The sequence below is a fragment of the Podarcis filfolensis genome (genome assembly GCF_964270895.1).
Source record: "Podarcis filfolensis genome assembly, chromosome: 10".
In the NCBI taxonomy this organism is placed as follows: Eukaryota; Metazoa; Chordata; class Lepidosauria; order Squamata; family Lacertidae; genus Podarcis; species Podarcis filfolensis.
Window position 1 is genome coordinate 74,732,022 of NC_139612.1, and position 20,875 is coordinate 74,752,896.

At 47.6% G+C, this 20,875-nt stretch overlaps 2 protein-coding genes across 2 annotated transcripts; both read left to right on the forward strand.

The window, feature by feature from the left end:
- The first annotated feature begins 742 nt into the window (after window positions 1-742).
- On the forward strand, window positions 743-8,155 carry LOC310742927 (uncharacterized protein). The gene is made up of 6 exons (XM_083572784.1): window positions 743-1,125; window positions 4,173-4,654; window positions 4,779-4,860; window positions 5,176-5,255; window positions 5,781-5,907; window positions 6,431-8,155. Exons 2-6 carry the CDS (start codon window positions 4,265-4,267, stop codon window positions 7,717-7,719), a joined length of 1,968 nt encoding a protein of 655 aa, XP_083428910.1. The 5' UTR covers window positions 743-1,125; window positions 4,173-4,264; the 3' UTR covers window positions 7,720-8,155.
- Window positions 8,156-11,135: 2,980 nt separating this feature from the next.
- On the forward strand, window positions 11,136-20,157 carry LOC310742921 (uncharacterized protein). The gene is made up of 6 exons (XM_083572770.1): window positions 11,136-11,684; window positions 13,232-13,722; window positions 14,118-14,199; window positions 15,141-15,223; window positions 17,223-17,349; window positions 17,918-20,157. Exons 2-6 carry the CDS (start codon window positions 13,309-13,311, stop codon window positions 19,279-19,281), a joined length of 2,070 nt encoding a protein of 689 aa, XP_083428896.1. The 5' UTR covers window positions 11,136-11,684; window positions 13,232-13,308; the 3' UTR covers window positions 19,282-20,157.
- The last annotated feature ends 718 nt before the right edge of the window (window positions 20,158-20,875 follow it).

Consider the following 20,875-nt stretch of genomic DNA (forward strand, 5'->3'; position numbering starts at 1 on the left):
GGGGTCTGGGGAGGCGTTGGTCAGAAGTGTAGTGTCTTAAGCAGGGATGCCATATTCCCCAAAGTGAAAATCAGGACAGAGTTTTGAGGCTTTTGCTTTTTGCTCTCTTTTTTTAGCCCTAGCTTTAAGGCAACATTTCGAGGCACTTCTGTACCTGCATTGTGATGCTGCAGGTCTCGGGAAAGTGGGGCGCAGTTGGGGCAGCACTGTCTCCTCCAGGAGCGACAACTGAGGGGCCCTTGTCCTGCTTTTTGCAGAGCCTTTCCCCCTGCGAGCTCCTCCTCCACCTGTTTTTTCTGACCCGGGGAGAGGACAGCTCAGCCCCGAGCCAAGAGGGTCTCCCCTAGAGAGCATCTCTCGAGGGGATCATTGCGCACAATTCACGCGGCTCCTCGCGGCGGGGGGGGGGGGAGCCTGCTGTGCTCGGCTTTTTTGTTGTTGTTGAGTCGTTTAATCGTGTCTGGCTCTTCGTGACCCCCTGGACCAGAGCACGCCAGGCCCTCCTGTCTTCCACTGCCTCCCACAGTTTGGTCAAACTCATGCTGGTCCCTTCGAGAACACTGTCCCACCATCTCATCCTCCGTTGTCCCCTTCTCCTTGTGCCCTCCATCTTTCCCAGCATCAGGGTCTTTTCCAGGGAGTCTTCTCTTCTCATGAGGTGGCCAAAGTCTTGGAGCCTCAGCTTCAGGATCTGTCCTTCCAGTGAGCACTCAGGGCTGATTTCCTTCAGAATGGAGAGGTTTGATCTTCTTGCAGTCCATGGGACTCTCAAGAGTCTCCTCCAGCACCACAATTCAAAAGCATCCATCCTTCGGCAATCAGCCTTCTTTATGGTCCAGCTCTCACTTCCATACATCACTACTGGGAAAACCAGAGCTTGAACTATACGGACCTTTGTAGGCAAGGTGATGTTTCTGCTTTTTAAGATGCTGTCTAGCATCTTAAAAAGCGCTCGATTTAGCAAGGGTTAAAAGGCAACAGCTGGATTCCTAGAGAAGACAGGAAGCAAAGCCAGGGGGCTGGTCCTCCGGACCCCTCCCTCTTTCTCAAGCCCCTGAAGGGGGGAGGGCTGCTGTTTTGTCTCTGCGCTGCAGATGCTGCGCCGGTGGCTCCTGCTGGGATCCGGTGAGTCTCCTCTCTCTTGACCCAGAGGGCCCTTGGGGAGAAGGGGGTCCCGGGGCTGCAGGGAGGGGGCTTGCGGGGAGTTCAGCTCATGCGGGGGACCCCAATTTTGGGAGCGGAGGGTCCTGCCAGGGAAGGGCAAGCTCGCAGGAGGGCTCCAACTCTGTGTTGCCTTTGCATTGATGCGCTGCTGCTGGACCCTTTTTTGGGGGGGTGTCTTTGGGTCAGAGAAAAACGGCCATGCTTACCCACCCAACACATCAGAAGCGCTGGCCTCCTGAATTTGCACGCTGTGCTTTAAGGACTTGACCAGTGCCAGATTATCTATAAGCTAAACAAGCTCTATCTTAGGGCCCCACTCTCTTAGGGCCCCCCAAAAAAATTAAAGGAAAAAAACCTGGATGTACATTTCCAAAATATAAGATGAAAAACTAATAAAATAAAACCTAAACCCAGCAACAGTGTTTTGTCTTGTGTAGGCTCCTATGATGTAAGTCATGGACCCCGCCTGCTAGCCTGCTCCCTAAAATATCCCTAATTTGCTCCTTTCTAGATAAAGGGTGCCTACATTCTACATGGAGTGGTTGCACTGCAACATGTGCAAATGACTTGAGATCCCTATTAAGTCCATAAATTACCATATAGCATATATTCCACACACAAAACAGCGACAATTTGTTGTTGACAAAGGACAGCTGGACATATAAAGGGTCCCATTACCTTCAGGAGCTGAGGGCCACATCAAACCTCAATCTGGCCCTGGACTTGACCACAGCCGTAGCTCCAGACCAAAGGAACCCACTCCGCACACAGACACCACTGGTTTCTGTACATTTCCCTCAATTAGACAACTTACACTGGGCTCCCAGCACCACAATAAGGCAAGGAAACCCCACTTTCTGAAAGATAGAAATTCACCCCCCAAATTTAGCTGAATAGATGGTTTTATATGGTTCCAAAAGGTAGTAAAATTGTGCTCCTAAGGATGGAGGGGACCTGACTCCTGGCATGAAGGGGGCCGGAAGGCCATCACACCCCCAGGATGCCCCTCCCAGCCAGGTGTTGCCAGCCCTGACAAAGGGACCAACTAGGTGTTATCAGATACTCAAGTGGAAAGTCCACCCCAGAGGGGAATGAGGCAAAGAGCAAGAAGAGCAACTAAGCTGTGCCAACATGTAAATACTTTATTCTGCCAGGGTGAGACAGATGTTGTAACGAACAGGGCTATGTCTGGATCTCAAATTTCTACCTGACACTGCACCTTTTTTGTGAAATACCTGTGATGTTTTGATGATGCTGTGTGAAATGTATTATGGGAAATTTTGGGAACTTTAAAGAACCCCTGCAGCCCCTTGTTCTGGGCTTCTTCCTTTTAATGTTTAACAGACCACTGTATTTTAATATTTTGTTGGAAGCCGCCCAGATTGGATGGGAAACCCCAGCCAGGTGGGCGGGGTATAAATAATAAATTATTGTTATTATTGTTTTGCTTGAGAGTTGGAACCTTGTTGCAACAGTAAATGATCAGGCTTCCTAGCCGCTGTTTTGCTCCAATTTGCCTGGCTGTGATCTCTTGCTTGAACCCGACAGATTCTGAACCACAGCGCTAGACGCTAGCGAAGTTGGGAAACGGTTTAAGTACCGTACTCCAAGATTTGGTACTTATCAAACCCAATTCAGATTTATGGATCAGCCACATATATTAACAGAGGTCCCAAGGGGTCCATGGCACATTCTGCCAACCGTCCAGGACAGAATATTCACAGACATAACAGTCTATAGCCTTTCATTCAAGGAGCCCTTCGGGGGGCGTTGGAATTCCAGAATCTGAAGGTGGGGCTGTTGAGCTCCATCAGTATCTGGAGCTTGGTCACATAGAAAAATGCACTCAATTTCAGAACAGATATAATGATCCAACAGGGAGCCAAACTGAGAGAGGCCACCAATGTCATGATTCTCATGCAGAGAATGACTTGCGCAGGAATGCGACCCAGAAGACTGCATCCTGGTTTTCCTCTGGGACACATTGGATATGGTGGCGCCATTCACATAACAAAAACTCCCACAAAGATATTGACATCTTCAGAGTAGGGGGGTCCATGGCTTGGCTTTTGAAAAACAGGGGTGCCCAGTATGTAGCTAATTGGGATCCACTGGGATAGGCAGTTGGAACTATAGTCATCTCGGGTTACAGCCGCTTCAGGTTGCATCTTTTCGGGTTGCAGACTGCTGAAACCCAGAAGTAGCAGAACGGGTTACTTCTGGGTTTGGGCAGTTGTGCATGCGCAGAAGCGCCAAATCGCACTTTGAGCATGTGCAGAAGTGCCGAATCGCAAGCACTTGCGCAGACACGGGTTGTGAACGCTGCGGGTTGCGAACATGCATCCCGCACAGATCACATTTGCAACCCGAGCATCCACTGTACTCTCTGGTGTGCAGCTGGTGACATTGTAACAAGGAGCATCCCATTGACAAAAAGTAGCAGCATCTGCTGGCTGCCTCCCTTTCTGGCTGTGGCACAACAATTTAATTTTTTATTATTATTATTATTATTATTATTATTATTATTATTATTATTATTAATTTATTTATTTTATTTCTATCCCGCCCTATTCCCCATGGTCTCAGGGTGGTTCACATAAAATATCAAATACATTAAAAAACCAAGGCTTGACGGCTGGGGGATTTCTACATTTAAATGGCCGCAGAACGAGAGGCTGCTTCTGGCAAGTGATAAGGGAAATCGGGGCAGAAGCCTTTATTTAATGGGTAGCCATGGGGCTGGCAGGCAGATCACCCAGGGAGGTGGGGGGAGCATGGGGGGCTCAGAGGTGACATTCAGATACATTTGTTTACGTGCAGCATGGAAGCGTATAATGGGCAGTCGAGGAGGGGTCACAGAAACACAAAGCAGGAGGGGGATCCATGCAACGGCCAGTTTTCCTGCAACTGGCGCCGTCCAACACACACCTCCACACTTCCTTAGGGAACCGGTTTCCTCTTCTGACAGTGTGTCAGTTTTATAGCAGAACAATGTGTTTGCTTTGTAGGATTTCCTAGCACCTCTTAAACCGGACAGAGAGAATTTGGCAGAAGATCAAGGGGTTCCTTCTGATCTCTTGAAGGCTTCCTAAGAACACAGATGGATGCGCAAGACTCAGCAGGAAGAAGCCATGCCATCAGAGCTGGGAGCAGTGGGGGATTCTGGGAAAAAACTGTGCTGAAGATCCTGGGTGAGGAGGACACTCTCCATTCAGAGGTGCAGAACCAGCGGTTCATGCAATTCTGCTTCCAGGAGGCCAAAGGACCTCGAGAGGTTTGCAGCCGACTCCACCACCTTTACCACCAATGGCTGAAGCCAGAAAGGCACACAAAAGCTGAGATGCTGGACCTGGTGATCTTGGAGCAGTTCCTGGCTGTCCTTCCCCCGGAGATGGAGAGCTGGGTGAGGGAATGCGGAGCAGAGACCAGTTCCCAGGTGGTGGCCCTGGCCGAAGGATTCCTCCTGAGTCAGGCAGTGGAGAAAAAGAAGGTGAAAGGGACTTTTGTATCCCCAAATCCTCTACAAATTGCCCATCCTGAAAGTTTTTATCTCTAACATTCCTTTTCCAACGTTTCTCCACATTCTATGTTGTGAGTCCTTTTTTCTCTTTTAGGGAAGGGATCTCTTTGCAGAAATGGGCCTGGATTCCTCTGAGGCAGAGAAGACTCTATTGGACACCAGAAATTGGCTGCTGGGTAAGGAGGTTTTTCTCTGTTTGGTCACATTTTGTGGATTATGAAACTAATCCATGGGTTCTTTCCATCTTTTGCGTTAAGTACCCCAAGGAGGGAAGATCCATTGGTCCTTTAATCTTTGGGGGGAAGACACTTGGGGCCAAGGAGAAGAGATGTATATTTATGCAATTAAAATATGAAATGGGTACAAAGGTCATAATAATTCATTCAGCAGGGGAGACTTTTTCTACGGCCCACCTGCAACTGGATATGCAGTGCTCATCCTCAGAGAAAAGCATCTACTCCTGGCTTCTCACTTACCTTTGTCTCTCACAGGTGACCAGATGATGCCAGCAAGACCTCCTCATCCCTCTATTCATGGTGAAGGAGAAGCAACGGCTGTGGAAGCAGCTCAGGTAGAGGGAGGGAGCCCTGTGGGGAAGGGGGCTGAGTGGTGGGGCAGCCAGGGTCCCTCCAGACCCAAACAAATCTCTCTCCTCCTCTTAGCAAATCTGCCATGAACAAAGGCTGAAAATGCCATTTGAGAAGGTTAATGTGCAGAGAGTACAGAACAGCCTCCTTGCTGTAACTTGAATGTCACTGAAATGATTTCATTCCCTCCTTGAAGCTGGCTTTAGGACATCAGAAAGGTTTTCCCCAGAAGAGCCCTTTGGGAGAGGAAAATGGGAATCCTTTCATCTGGCAAATGGGAATGCTTGCTCAGCCAGAAGGATCTAAAGCACAAAATGTGGAGTTCCACCTGTTTACACAAAGTTTAATATTCATCATTAAAACACACAATAAAAGAATTCAATCAAGATGTTAAAAGAAGAATCCATAACTAAAATGAGCAGCAAAACAATCCCATGAAAACAACACAGTAATGTGCAGGAGATAATATTATGCTGTCTAAGAGAAGCATCTTTTTCTTTTTCTTTCAGGGTTCTCTGTGCTTTGAAGATGTCACAGTTCATTTCACAGAGGAGGAGTGGACATTGCTGGATCCTGACCAGAGAGCTCTACACCAAGAAGTCATGGAGGAGAATCGTGACATTGTGGCCTCTCTTGGTACGGCTCCTGGTTGGATCATTATATCCGTTTTGAAATTCAGCCCATATCTCTATGTGACCAAGCTCCAGATATTGATGGAGCTCGACAGCAGCACCTACAGATTCTGGAATTCCAGCACCTCCAAAGGTCACCTTGAATGGAGGGCTATAGACTATTATCTGCAAATATTCTTCCTCCAATTATGTGTTTTTAAACAATGAGCTGGCTCATCTGAACTTTCCAGGCCTTTTGAAATGATGGATTTAGTTTGGGGATGGAAGTTGTAGTAGCTTCTGTCAGGTTTTTTTTATGGAGCAGATTCCATGATTGGGCAAAAGAAATCCATGCAGGGAGAGAGCCAGGCTTTTCAAATCTCCGGTTCCCATCAATATGTCAGTTTATGTCAGTCAACAAAGGCAGTGAACCACGTAGTAAGACCTCACATCTAACTTCCATCAGTTCTTCCATCCATTAGTATGGTTCAATAATGGAGGTCTCCATTTGTTCCTGAAGCTCTTATTCATTTCTCTCTTTGTTGCAGGCAGTGATATATCGGATATTAAGAACAAAGAAGACCATGACAAGATCCATACATTGGAGAAGACATATCAATATTTGGAGTGTGGAAAGAGCTTCTGTAAGAGCGGCCCTCTCACTTCCCAACCAAGAATTCACAGCAGGGAGAAACTATATCCGTGCTTGGAGTGTGGAAAGACCTTCCGTCGGAACTCGCATCTCACAACCCATCAGAGCATTCACACAGGGAAGAAACCCCATCAGTGCATGGAATGTGGGAAAAGGTTCAGTCAAAGGTCCCATTACATGTGCCATCAAAGAACTCATACAGGGGAGAAACCCTACCAGTGTTTGGAATGTGGGAAAAGCTTCGGTCGGAAGTACAGTCTCACTTCCCATGAAAGAATTCATACAGGGGAGAAACCACATCAGTGCCTGGAATGCGGAAAGAGTTTAACCAGGAAGAAATATCTCACAGCCCATCAAAGAATTCATACAGGGGAGAAATCCTATCAGTGCATGGAATGTGGAAAGAGCTTCAGCAAGAGAGCCCATTTCACGTCCCATCAGAGAATTCATACAGGGGAGGAACCATACCAGTGCTTGGAATGTGGGAAAAGCTTCATTCGGAAGGGCTTTCTCACTTCCCATCAAAGAATTCATACCGAGAAGAAACTACACCAGTGCCTGGAATGTGGGAAGATTTTCACCGTGAAGAAAAGTCTCGCTTCCCATCAGAGAATTCATACAGGAGAGAAACCCTACCGGTGCTTGGAATGTGGGATGAGATTCACATGGAAGGACAGATTCACTGCCCATCAAAGCATTCACACAGGGGAGAAACCGTATCTGTGTGCAGAATGCGGAAAGAGCTTCTGTCACAGGGCCCATTTCACTTCCCATCAGAGAACCCACACTGGGGAGAAGCCCTATCAGTGCTTGGAATGTGGAAAGAGCTTCAGTCGGAAAGACAGTCTCACTTCCCACCAAAGAATTCATACAGGAGAGAAACCACATCAGTGCTTCGTATGTGGAAAGAGCTTCAGTCAGAGGTCCAATCTCTCTTCCCACCAAAGAACTCACAGTGGGGAGAAACCGTATCAGTGTTTGGAATGTGGGAAGAGCTTCCGGAAGAGGGCCAATCTAATTTCCCATCAAAAAAACCTCACAGCAGCCAAAATTGGAAGGGACCCTCATAATCATGTAGTACAACCTCTGCTTAAAAGCCTCCCAGGAAGTAAAGGCCACCATCTGCCAAAGGAATCTGTTCCACTGTGGAAGAGCTCTTGCCAACTGAAGAGTCAGTTACAATAGTAAAGAAACAGCGATTTCAATGCGCTATATACATGCAACACCAGGTGGTGCCAGAGAGCAGGAAACTTTACAATGTGATTTTCCATAGAGATTTCTTTCTTTTGTTATAACTGTGTTTATAGTGTTTTCTTTCCTGTGTTCAGATCCACCCTCACAGTTCTTCCTGATGTTTTGTTGAAACCTCCTTTCACGTAACTTGACAGCATGGGTTCAGGTCCTAGTTTCTGGAGCAGGGGAAAACAAGCTTGCTCCATCTTCCACATGACATCCCTTTAGATATTTGAAGATGGCCATAATATCTCTTCTCAGTCTCCTCTTTTCCAGGCTAAAGATGCCCAACACCCTCCCCAGTTCCTCAAAAGGCTAGCTTGATCATCTTGGTGGCCCTTCTTGGCACATGTTCCAGCTTATAAACATCTTAAATTGCGGGACACATCACAGAAGGGGTGTAACCTGAGACCACCCCTCAGATACATACATCACAGAAAGGAGGGGTTGAGGGAGGAGTTGTGGTGGTAACCTGAGTGTCCTGTCACCTGGTTCCCCCTTTCCCCCTCCCCATGAGTCACTTCCAGGTGACAGAAGGGAGTTTGCAGTTTCCTGCCCCCAGAGGGAAGATCTGATTATTGTCCTTTGTTCCAGTCTGTGCTGAATCCACTCCCATGTACAAGTTCCTTGTGATCTTGATGGTCTTCTGTCTAGGACCATCAGGGTTGGCATAGCAACTGGGCAGGGCTCCTGTGGATGTGCTGGGCTGGCCTGTATCAAACCTTCCCCATTTTGTAGTCCTTCCTTCATGGAGTAAAATAAAAGTGGAACAGTGCAAATCCGATGTATGGTTGATTTTCTATGAATTTATAACAGAAGCGTAGTGTATGTACTATGTGAGTGTGAGTGAAGTTTGTACAAACTGAATGATGGGGGGGGGTGGGTTCCTGCGACATTATCATTACAAAAGACTGGCCAGGCTACCCAGGAAATCCAATCAAGTAACCTGCCAGACAGGAGATAAACAACAACAGGAGAAAAACAACATTCAAATTTCTGTTTTAGACTGCCTTTTCTGTGATGTAGGTATGATGTATCTGAGGGGTGGTCTTAGTTACACCCGTTCTGTGATGTAGGTATGATGTTTCTGGGGGTGGTCTTGATCTACAGGGTGGCAATTTCAAAAGTCTTTATAAGGCCTTGCACACTATTTTTCTGGGTCCTCCTCCTTTCCTGCGTGTGAGGGGAGCACCCTGTTGCAACAGATCAATAAAGATCAGGCTTACTAGCTGCTTTGCTTCTCAATATTCTCTGGCTGGCCTCTGTTATTTTCTCCTACCAATAGGGAACCTATGGAAGGACTCTATATGGGCTCTTGGATACCCCATAAGGGAAAAGGGCAATTTTTGTTTACAACAAATGTCTGCCAAACACATTTCCGCATGAAGGTCTCCCATCTTCTGTCAAGTAAGAGAAGCTCCTCCTGGCAAATCCACAGACTTTGACTCTTCGGAGGAGGAAGGGCAAAACATCTCATTTTAAACCTCCAAATAAAGTATTATGCTTTTACACAGGAAAGAGGAAGATCTTGTACAAACGATGTGAGTGGTATTAGAGAGTTTGTGGTGATGGGTCGTCTTGCAGAAGAACGATCCGTGGTGGCAAAGGGCTTCACCCGCCTGGCAGGATGCGCTGCTTTCCCCCTAGACCCTTCTAAGCCTGCTGGGCTAATAATACTTGATGGGTGTTTGGTGGAGGGCAAGGGGAACCATGGGGCAGGGTCCAGGATGCTCAGATTACTGCCACCAGACCTCCCCTTTCATGATGTAACCGTGATGTGTGAGTGATGTAGTTTGGGGGGGTGTAACATGGGGATTAGCAGCTAATAAAAGTTTGGGTTCTCTTTTGTTCGGGGCTTCCATCTTGTTCCACCTGGTGGCAGGTGGGAGCCCTGTCGCAACAGTCTTTAATAAAGACCAAGCCTACTGGCTGCTGTTTTGCTCTGGTATTCCTGGCTGGTGTCCTTGTTTTTTGTCCAGGGGAGCCCTCAGATTTCTCCGTTAACATCAGGATGCATCATCAAGATATCATAGATATGTCACAGAAAGGGTGAAAAGGGTGTGGTCTCAGGTAGATCCTGGGACCCAAGCATGCCCCTGTCCATCAAATACAGTCTTTCACATTGTTAACGGAAAAATCTGAGGGCTCCCTTGGACAAAAACAAAGACACCAACCAGGATAACTTGGAGCAAAACAGCAGCCTGTAGGCTTGGCCTTTATTGAACTGTTGCAACAGGGTGTTCCCCTCACTTGCAGGAGAGAGGAAGGACCAGAAAAAAATGGTGTGCAAGACCTTATAAAGACTTTTGAAATTGCCACGTGTAGATCAAGACCACCCACAGAAACATCATACATACATCACAGAAGGGGTGTAACCTAAGACCACCCCTCAGATACATACATCACAGAAAGGAGGGGTTGAGGGAGGAGTTGTGGAGGTAACCTGAGTGTCCTGTCACCTGGCTGGTTCCCCCTTTCCCCCTCCCCATGAGTACTTTCCAGGTGACAGAGGGGAGTTTGCAGTTTCCTGCCCCCAGAGGGAAGAGCTGATCATTGCCCCTTGTTCCAGTCTGTGCTGAATCCACTCCCATATGCAAGTTCTTTGTGATCTTGATTGTCTTCTGTCTGGGACCATCAGGGTTGGCATAGCAACTGGGCAGGGCTCCTGTGGATGTGCTGGGATGCTCAAGGGATTATGGCTGGCCTGTATCAAACCTTCCCCATTTTGTAGTCCTTCCTTCATGAAGTAAAATATAGGTGGAACAGTGCAAATCCGATGTATGGTTGATTTCTATGACTTTATAACAGAAGCGTAGCGTATGTAGTGTGTGAGTGTGCGTGTGTGTGAAGTTTGTAGAAACTGAATGATGGGGGGGGGGGGTTCCTGCTACAACATGTACTCCCAAAGGACAGTATTTAATATCACCGGGCATGACTCCTTGGGGGTATCTTGCCCGGCAGACGGGACTGTACATCTCGGGGATTATGGTGGCCCCACTGACCCCTCCCCGAATACCTCACTTCCCTGGGCCCTAAATGCCATTGGAACTGAGAAGACGGACGCCACGAGTGATTTCTTATGAATTTCTAAAGTTTTCCCATTAAGCCAGAACATAGATACGTTTATCAGCGAATTGCTACATTTGGTTTTGACACTGTCTCTGTTTTCCTTTGTCGGAGAGAGACCAGCGGGGAGTCGCAGGGTCCCGAGCTGAGCCTCCCTTGCCGATCCCATGCCTTTGTTTCTATCTCTTGACACTAGGGATTTTGTGTCGCGGGTGAAAGGCAGGGAATGTGCGCGAGTGAATGGTCTGGTGATGCGCGGCGGTGACTCTTTGTCTTTGCCTCCTGGTGTGGAGAGGCAAGGCTCGTGGGGGGGGAGGTCTCCCACCCCCCTTCCCAATTCCCGGTAGCAGTGGCAGCACCGCCGCCTGCAGGAGGGAGGTCCATAAGTTAACGATGCGCTGTGGTTTGTTACCGGTTTGGGGCAGAGGTTGGGGGCTTCGGCTGGGGATTCTGGAGCTGTGATTCGTGCGCTGCGAGCGATTGGTGACTTGGGGGGGGGGCCTCTTCCAACTCTTCCATTCCCGGATTCTCCGAGGGGTTTTCCTGCTTCTTGTACAGCCTTTCCTCCTGCAAGTTGCTCCTCCTGTTTCTGGACCGGGGAGGGCGAAGCTCAGCCCCCAGCGCCCCCCCAAATAAGCCTCCTGGGCTCGAGAGGGAGCTGGCTGCGCTCGGCTTGCCAAGGGTTAAAAGGAACCGAGCTGGATTCCTATAGGGGACAGGAAGTCAAGGCGAGGGGGGGGGTCAGGTCCTCCAGAGCAAAAGCCCCTCCCTCCCCAGTCTTTTTCTGCGAGGAAGGGGTGCTTTTGTCTCTCTCTGCGAATGCTGCCTCCGTGAAGCCGGCTGGGATCCCGGTGAGTCCCCCCCCCGATGGTGCCCTGGGGAGAAGGGGAGTCCCGGGGCTGCAGGAAGAGAGTGGGGGGCTGCTCAGCTCATGGGGGGACACCCCAAGTCAGGACACGGAGGGTCTTGCCGGGGAGGGGCGACTTCGCAGGAGGACGGCAGCTCTGCGCTTCCTTTGCGTGGATGTGTTGCTGGATCCCTTGGGGAGGGTCTTGGCCTGAAGAAAAAAAGGCATGGGGGGGGAATCCTATTCAGATTTTTGGATCTCAGTCGCATTTATTGTTAGAGGTTGTAGCCGGAGGGAAACATTCGGACATGAAATACACGCTAAAACCTTAAATTTGAGCGATGCAATAATAAAATTAAGACTTTGGGCAGATTGAAGGCGGATAAAAGAAAGTCCTTCCATCCTGCGATGTGTGTTAAATAAAACCTTTGGAACTCGTTCCCGTAAGAGACAGAAATGGGCACCAGCTGAGGGCGAGGCCAGTTGGTGGAGCGGGAGGAGAGGGCGAGGGGGGGTCCTGTGCTCTGTCTCCCCGTCGGAGGCTGCAAGGCTTCAGAGTCCCAGTTGCTGCAGGTGGAGAGAGGGGCTCTTGCGCCCCAGTCCTGCTGGTGGGCTTCCCATGAGGGGCCCCTGGTTGGCCCCTGTGGGAAGAGGAGGCTGGACTCAAGAGGGGCCCCTTTGGCCTGATCCTGCAGGGCTCCTCTTCTCTTCTGGTGCTGAGCTCCTCCAGATGCAAGTGGGCCCTCCATTCTCCTTCCGTCAGAGGCAAAGCTTTCCCCACCCCCACCCACCCATGAAGCAGACAGGGCTGCTATCCAGACTCCTGGCTGACACTGGCGTGTCCATTCAGACACGCAGCCCCTCCGATGTTCAGAGGATATTTTGAGACTGAACAGAAAGCCCTGCGGAGAACCTTAGCTGTGATTCCTGCACTACCAGGGCACTGGGCTGATTCATCTCCCAGGAAGATCAACAGTTCCCTGAACATTTTGCATGGCTACTTTCCCTCTAGGAGGGCTAGAGACTTGCTTCTCATTCTCCTTCTTCTCTTCCTTTTTAAATAAACCTCATACAAATTTTAAAAATGGAACATTAAAGGCTTACTTCCCCCTGGGGCTGTATAATTAATCCATATGATGATACAACAAGCTGGTCAGATTTAGCAAAGTTACTTTCACTTCTCAATGGCTGCTTGCAGATTTTGAATTGCGTCACTCCACTCCACCATAAATCTTAGGGAAACATCCAAAGTTATTTGGTGTCTCTAGGCAGAATAATAACTTTTGCTGGGTTTCAGGGGTGGCGGCCAAAGGCAGGGGACTATCTCGGGGGTCGAAGGTTGCCGTCCAGCCATTTTGGCTGGCTTCAGCGGGATTTCAAAGGGCTTTAGAAGAGCCTCAAAGGAAAGGAGGATCAATAAACCTCATAGTCTGGGTTGAGGTGCAGTCCAGAGCTGGCTTTCCCAAGACTCATATATGCTTCTTAGCAGAACCCTTTTCTTCTCCTGACAATGTGTCAGTTTTGTAACACAACCACGCTTTTGTATTGTAGAAATTGCTATTACCTCTAATTCGGACAGACAGAACGTGGATTCCTTCATCTCTCTTGGGGGCTTCCTGAAAGCACAGATGGATGAGCAAGACTCAGCTGGCCCTGAAACCGGAAGAGGCCATGCCATCAAAACTGAGAGCAGTGGGGGATTCTGGGAAAACTATGTGCAGAAGATTATGGGTGAGGAGGACACCCTCCACGCAGATGTGAAGAACCAGCAGTTCATGCAATTCTGCTTCCAGGAGGCCAAAGGACCTCGAGAGGTTTGCAGCCGACTCCACCACCTTTACCATCAATGGCTGAAGCCAGAAAGGCACACAAAAGCTGAGATGCTGGATCTAGTGATCTTGGAGCAGTTCCTGGCTGTCTTTCCACTGGAGATGGAGAACTGGGTGAGGGAATGTGGAGCAGAGACCAGTTCCCAGGCGGTGGCCCTGGCCGAAGGTTTCCTCCTGAGTCAGGCAGAGGAGAGGAAGCAGGCAGAGGAGCAGGTGAGAGAGACTTTTCTGTGGTTCAGAACATGAGGGTGGTTGTTGTTTGTTGTTTAGTCATTTAGTCGTGTCCGCCTCTTCGTGACCCCCTGGACCAGAGCACGCCAGGCCCTCCTGTCTTCCACTGCCTCCCGCAGTTTGGTCAGACTCATGCTGGTAGCTTCGAGAACACTGTCCCACCATCTCATCCTCTGTTGTCCCCTTCTCCTTGTGCCCTCCATCTTTCCCAACATCAGGGTCTTCTCCAGGGAGAATATAAGGGAGAGTATCCCAAAATTCCCTATTAATGGCCCATTCCTTTTTGGAAAACATTCAAGGAGTGAGATTGGATGCCTCTGCCATTTCTTTTCCAATACGTCTCCCCATTCTGTTTTGAATCTTTGTTGCTCTTTCAGGGAAAATATCTGTTTGCAGAAATGGGCCTGGATTCCTCTGAGACTGAAAGGACTCCATTGGATAACAGAGAGAGGCCACCGGGTAAGGAGGAAAGCATCCTGTCCCGTCCCCCTTTGGTGACATTCTGTGGATTTTGAAACAAACCCATGGGTTCTGTTCATCTTTTGGGAGAAGGCACTTGGGAACAAGAACTCCAAGGAAGGGAGATGTGCAGCATTTTTACCGAGCTAAAATATGAAATGGGATGTTGGCATCAGTCTGTCTCAAGAGTCAATGGAGTGTGTCCCTGGTGGTGAAGTCAGACTGCTGTGTTAGCACCAACTTCCCTGGAGAGCAAGCCAGGGCAGTGTGTATGGAGGTCCTGGGCTGCCCAGATGGCATGACTCCCCTCCTCAACCTTGCTTATGTGGCCACGGAAAGCAGATCAAGACATTTGGAGCCTCCTTGGCTGCAAGAGTTGCTGGAAGGTCTACAAGGTGCTGTTCAACCATCTTAGGGACTCCACTCTGGTTTACTGCAAGGCAGCAGGTGTAGATTTTTCCTCAAGTTCTACTCCTGAAGCCTTTCTCACAAATGAGCATAGCTGCAAAGCAGCAGAGGTTTAGGAGCAAAGTTCTCCATCTCCTAGATGGGTTACCTTCCCAGGTTGACAAGTCCCATCTGCCCCTTTGAAATGGGTACAAATGTCAAAATGCACTCAGCAGACGAGACTTTTTCAGAGGCCCGTCTGTACAGTGGTACCTCAGGTTAAGAACTTAATTCATTCTGGAGGTCCGTTCTTAACCTGAAACTGTTCTTAACCTGAGGTACCACTTTAGCTAATGGGACCTCCTGCTGCCACCGTGCGATTTCTGTTCTCATCCTGAAGCAAAGTTCTTAACCCAAGGTACTATTTCTGGGTTAGCTGAGTCTGTAACCTGAAGCGTCTATAACCCAAGGTACCACTGTAGTTTGAGACATAGTGCTCAACCTCAGAGGAAAGCATACCATCATGGCTTCCCACACACCTTTCTCTCTTGCAGGTGACAGAAGGATGCCAGCGGGACCTCCTCATCCATCTTTTCATGGTGGCAGAAGGGAAGCAGTGGCTGTGGAACCAGATCAGGTTGGGGGAAAGAGCATTGGGGGGGGGGGAGGTACGGGGGGGCAGCCAGGTGCCTCTGGGCCTGAACAAATTCCTCTCCTCTTGGCTTCCGTCAAAGCTTCTCTGAAGGCGTCTTTGTCAAGGGCAGCTTTGTCAGAAGCCAAGAGGCTGGAAATGCCATTCAAGAAGCTAAAAGTGCTGAGAACAAGGAACAGCCACCTTGCCTTAACTCGCCTTCTGAAGGTCACTTGTATGATTTATAAGCCATTGCAGTTTTATTTCTAATGTCACCACTGAATGCTAAAACAGGCTTCTGTGCAGTTTACACACCATACAAAACAGTGACCAGGATTCAGCTAACCAGCCCCATCAGTTTCACAGGGAGGGTTTCCCTCCCCACCCCTCCCTGTACCCACCTGTGCCTCTCGAAATTGGCTTTAGGGCATCGGGAGGGTCCCCCGTCCCCCTAAATGGCACACAAGGAAACAAGCAGAAATCCTTGTGTCTGGCAAATGGGAACGTTGCACGGCTGGGAGGCTCTGAAGAAAACAAGGTGGAGTTCCACCCATTTACATTAAGATTAATGTCCATCATTAAAATACACGATAAAAGAATTCCATTGAGACACAGATAGGTAGCCGTGTTGGTCTGCCATAGTTGAAACAAAATAAAGAAATTCCTTCCAGTAGCACCTTAGAGACCAACTAAGTTTGTTATTGGTATGAGCTTTCGTGTGCATGAAAAAGAAGTGTAAAGAAGTGTGCATCTGAAGAAGTGTGCATGCACACGAAAGCTCATACCAATAACAAACGTAGTTGGTCTCTAAGGTGCTACTGGAAGGAATTTCTTTATTTTGTTTCCACGGAGACATTAAAAGATGCATCAATAACATGCACTGGAAAAAACAAGCCCATTAAAACAACACAGCAGAGAACAGATAGAGAACTACAGAGCAGGCTTCCAGTCCCACCTGCCTTAAGGGAGGCAGCCCCCATGACAGCGAGGGATCGTTGGTGAACAAAATGCAATGATGACAAAAGGCAAATCATCCTTGCAAATTCCACCCAGAGAGGGGACGGCATGGGCTTCACTCACAGTTTGTCTTGATACCTGGCTCTTGCTCCGGCGTGGAATATGGGAGGCAGGGAGGCGCTGAGTGCAAAAGCACTTTGCCTGGCAAAAACCTTCCTATGCTGCCATTAAGAAGAAGAGGTTCTCCATTTAATTGGATCTACCAGCCTGTGATGGAAAAGGGTTGAAACGACAACATACTTTCGAATATACCAGCTACATGGATCAAAGGTTTGAATTGAGATTTTCTTTGGCGTGAGAGTCTGTTGGGGAGAGGAAAGCCCACAGTTTGTTTGTTCTAAGTTTCTTTTATATATATATATATATGATTCAGCCACCCTCTCTGGAAAATAAGATAAAAGCTATTTACAAGTGAGGAAGGGATGTTGGACTAATATTGATATGAACAAGCAAAAATGGAAACTGTGTATGATCTGAAATGAGGAAAGGAGGAGGAAGGGAAGTTCAAGTATGACCGTGTTGGAAAGACAGATTAATTCCCCTCATCTCCGTTTAAAAACAACAGACTGAGATTTGTGTGTGCTACTGACGGAATGTAATCAAAGATAAAGTTTAATTGGGCCATTAGTCTCTTGCTGTAAGGAAAAGAATCTGGAGGCTGAGATAATAGATTCTGGGGGTAGTAAATCTTTAGCGTGTTTGAAAACTGCCCACCATTTCCTAGGCTGAGGGATAAATGGTGAAGATCTGTGACAAGTTTTACTAGTGAGACAGAATGGATTCTAGCAGACTGTCACCTGTTCCAAGACATCAAAGCAAGGGGTGGAGAGAGAAGACCTCTGTGAAACTTGCTATTGTTATAGTTTGGCTATTATTGGGGTTATATTGGAAAACTAATAAAAAAATTACTAAAATAAAAGAACAGAGCAATATGTAGTAGATCATCTTCATTCTGACTAAGAGGAGGACCTTTCTCTTTCTCTTTTAGGGTCTAGTGTGCTTTGAAGATGTTGCTGTTCATTTCACAGATGAAGAATGGGCGTTGCTGGATCCTGACCAGAGAGCTCTGCATAAGGAAGTCATGGAGGAGATCTGTGGGATCATGGACTCTCTTTGTAAGGCTCCCTGTTGCATCATAATACGTGTTTGGAAATTCCATACATAGCTCTATGTGATCAACCTTCCAGATTTTGGTGGAACTCACTGCGCCACTTACAGCATCTGGGATTCTAACACGCTGCACAGCTCACCTTAAATGGAGGGCTAAAGACTGTTTTGTCTTTGAATATTCTTCCTCCAATGATTAGCCTGGTCTGAACTGCCCAGGCCTTTTGAATTCTTGGTTTTAGAGAAGTGACAGAAGTCAAAGTAGTTTCTGTTTTCATTTTTGCTTCTCTTGGTTTTGGTTGACCAAAGAGACAACTGTTATTGGAGATGGAGCAGATTCCATGATGGGAGCAAACAAATTCCATCCTATGAAAGAGCTTGACTTTTCAAATTTCAGGTCTTCATAAATATGTCAGTTAATGCCAGTCAACAAATGAAGTCAAACCTATAGTAAGACTTCACATCTAACTCACTCCCTTCAGTTCTTCCTCTATCACAGGTGTTAATTAGTATTTTTCAAAAATTGGGGTCTCCATTTATTCCTTAGGTTCTAATACATTTCTCTCTTTGTTGCAGGTGGTGATGAACTGGAAATTAAGAACAAGGGAGGCAATGACAACATCCACACATTGGAGAAGCCATATGAATATTCTGAGTTTGGAAAGAGGTTCAGTCTGAGTGTCCCTCTCACTTCCCATCACAGAATCCACAGCAAAGAGAAACCATATCAGTGCTTGGAATGTGGAAAGAGCTTCAGTCTGAGCACCCATCTCACTTCTCATGAAAGAATTCACAGTGGGGAGAAACCATATCAGTGCTCAGAATGTGGAAACAGCTTTAATTCCAAGAGAAGTCTCACATCCCATCAAAGGATTCATACAGGAGATAAACCCTATCAATGCTTGGAATGTGGAAAGAGCTTCAGCTGGAAGGAAAGTCTCACTGCACATGGAAGAATTCACACAGGAGAGGAACCATTTAAGTGCATGGAATGTGGAAACAGTTTCAATTCCGAGAGGAGTCTCATTTCCCATCAAAGAATTCATACAGGTGAGAAACCCTATCAGTGCTTGGAATGTGGAAAGAGTTTCAGTCAGAGGGCCAATCTCACTTTCCATCAAAGAATTCACACAGGGGAGAAACCCTATCAGTGCATGGAATGTGGAAAGAGCTTCAGTCAAAGGGCTAATCTCACGGCCCATCAAAGAATTCATACAGGGGAGAAACCTTATCAGTGCATGGAATGCGGAAAAAGCTTCAGTCACAGGGCCCATCTCACTTCCCATCAAAGAATTCATACAGGGGAGAAACCCTATCAGTGTGTGGAATGCGGAAAGAGCTTCAGTCGGAAGGAAAGTCTCACTTCCCATCAAAGAATCCATACAGGAGAGAAACCATATCATTGCATGGAATGTGGAAAGAGCTTTAATGCAAGCACAAATTTCCATCAACATCAGAGAATTCATCGTGGGGAGAAACCATTTCAATGCCTAGAGTGTGGAAAGAGCTTCAGTCAGAAGGAAAGGCTCATTTCCCATCAAAGAATTCATACAGGGGAGAAGCCATTTCAGTGCATGGAATGTGGAAAGACCTTCACATGGAAGGACAGTCTGACTTCTCATCAAAGAATTCATACAGGGGAGAAGCCACACCAGTGCTTGGAATGTGGAAAGAGTTTCAGTCGGAACTCAAATCTCGTTTCTCATCAAAGAACTCACAGCGGGGAGAAACCATTTCAGTGCATGGAATGTGGAAAGAGCTTTGCCTGGAAGGAAAGTCTCACTTCCCATCAAGCAATTCATACAGGAGAGAAGCCCTATCAGTGCTTGGAATGTGGAAAGAGCTTCAGGAAGAGAGCCAATCTCACTTCCCATCAAAGAACTCACAGTGGGGAGAACCATAGAATTGTAGAGTTGGAAGGCACCCTGATTATCATCTAGTCCAACCTCTGTTTACAGACCTTCAAGGATAGAGAAACCACCATCTTCCAAGGGAGTCTGTTCCACTGCTGAAAAGCTCTTAATCACACCGGCTCTCTAACAAGACTCTCAGAAAATGAGCATCCATGTGGGTCTGCTTAAAGTTCGGGTGGGACATTCTGGTGTTTGCATTTGAAGTTCCACACACATGTATCAAAATAATTGATGTAATAATGGTAACTACAGTGTAATAGTAGATTTAATGTTAGCTAGGGGTGGGGATAGCATGAATTTGGAATGCTGGGGTGAGTGGTGACTGGCTGAGAGTTTCAAAAGGGGGTTGAATAGAATAATTGAATCATAAATGCAATAAGCAAATACAATAAGCAACATAAATAGCAAAAGTTGTGATAAATAGTAAATAAAAAAAGCACAACCAAACTGAACAATTTCCATATAAATCACAGCAAAATCTAAAATAAAGATACAATAAACCAACAGGAAGAAACCCACCGCGCCCACTGAGCCCAAGAGTCTGTTCAGCATCCTCAGCTTCTGCAGCTGGAGTCAGTCCGGTCCCTCCCAGGCCAAATGGAAAAGGCCTGTAAGGAGGGAGCACATCTCCCAGGACTTGCAGCAAGATGGTCTCTGGCCTCCTCAGCAGCCTCTTCAGTAGAGATGACTGGAAGGTGGAATGGAATGGGAGAGTGGTGGCAATTGTGGAGCAGGGCTGGTTAGATCCGTGGTAGAGAAACAGCATTGTAATCCCCATTGTTGCAGTTGTAGTAAAGTAGCAACAAAACGAAGAAGAAATGGGAACATTTGAAACCATACGTTTATGTACACAAAGGTACCTTGAAACCCTTGTTTATTTTTTAATAAATCCATTGTATTCCACCACTCAGCTCATTATTCACTTCACATTTGGGGTGAAGTGTTCAGATTAGAGTTCTCTGGGGGAGTTTGGTGGAAGACCCAGCTCCTAGCTGTGCACCTCAAATGAAGTGGGAAGGTGGCGGAGGGATAGGTGGGCAGGGCCAGAGCCCCTCTGAGCAAAGGCGGGGGGGGGGGGGGGCTCAACATGGGGAGATAAACTAGAGGACACTCAGAGCGTTCAAAGCACTGCAGAAGAACAAATGGCCTTCCTTCATCCCTTACCAGAATGGACCGGGCAGGGGCTAGTTTATGGCGATACCCCCTTTGGGATGTCCCACAAACTGTTGTTGGGTCCTTTGGTTAGAGCAGGGGTGTCCAAACTTTTTTCAAAGAGGGCCAGATTTGATGAAGTGAGCATGTGTGAGGGCCAGCCAAAGTTGTGGAGCTTTCTTTAAGAATTTGACCCCAAGAAATATACTGCCGCAGGGGCTGGATTAAACACTGAGAGTTCCCTCACTGAGAGAAGCCAAGTTACAGGGAACCAGGCAGAGGGCCTTCTTGGTGGTGGCACCCGCCCTGTGGCAAGCCCTCCCACCAGATGTCAAAGAAATAAAGAACTACCTAACATCTGAAGGCAGCCCTGTTTAGGGAAGTTTGATGTTTTATCTTGTTTTTAATATTCTGTTGGGAGCCGCCCAGAGTGGCTGGGGAAGCCCAGATGGGTGGGGTATAAATAATA

Coding starts and splice junctions, on each gene's coding strand:
- LOC310742927 (XM_083572784.1), top strand. CDS start 4,265: ATGGATGCGCAAGACTCAGCAGGAAGAAGCCATGCCATCAGAGCTGGG. Junction 4,655..4,778: donor AGGCAGTGGAGAAAAAGAAG/GTGAAAGGGACT, acceptor TTTCTCTTTTAG/GGAAGGGATCTCTTTGCAGA. Junction 4,861..5,175: donor CACCAGAAATTGGCTGCTGG/GTAAGGAGGTTT, acceptor TGTCTCTCACAG/GTGACCAGATGATGCCAGCA.
- LOC310742921 (XM_083572770.1), top strand. CDS start 13,309: ATGGATGAGCAAGACTCAGCTGGCCCTGAAACCGGAAGAGGCCATGCC. Junction 13,723..14,117: donor GGAAGCAGGCAGAGGAGCAG/GTGAGAGAGACT, acceptor TTGCTCTTTCAG/GGAAAATATCTGTTTGCAGA. Junction 15,224..17,222: donor TGGCTGTGGAACCAGATCAG/GTTGGGGGAAAG, acceptor TTTCTCTTTTAG/GGTCTAGTGTGCTTTGAAGA.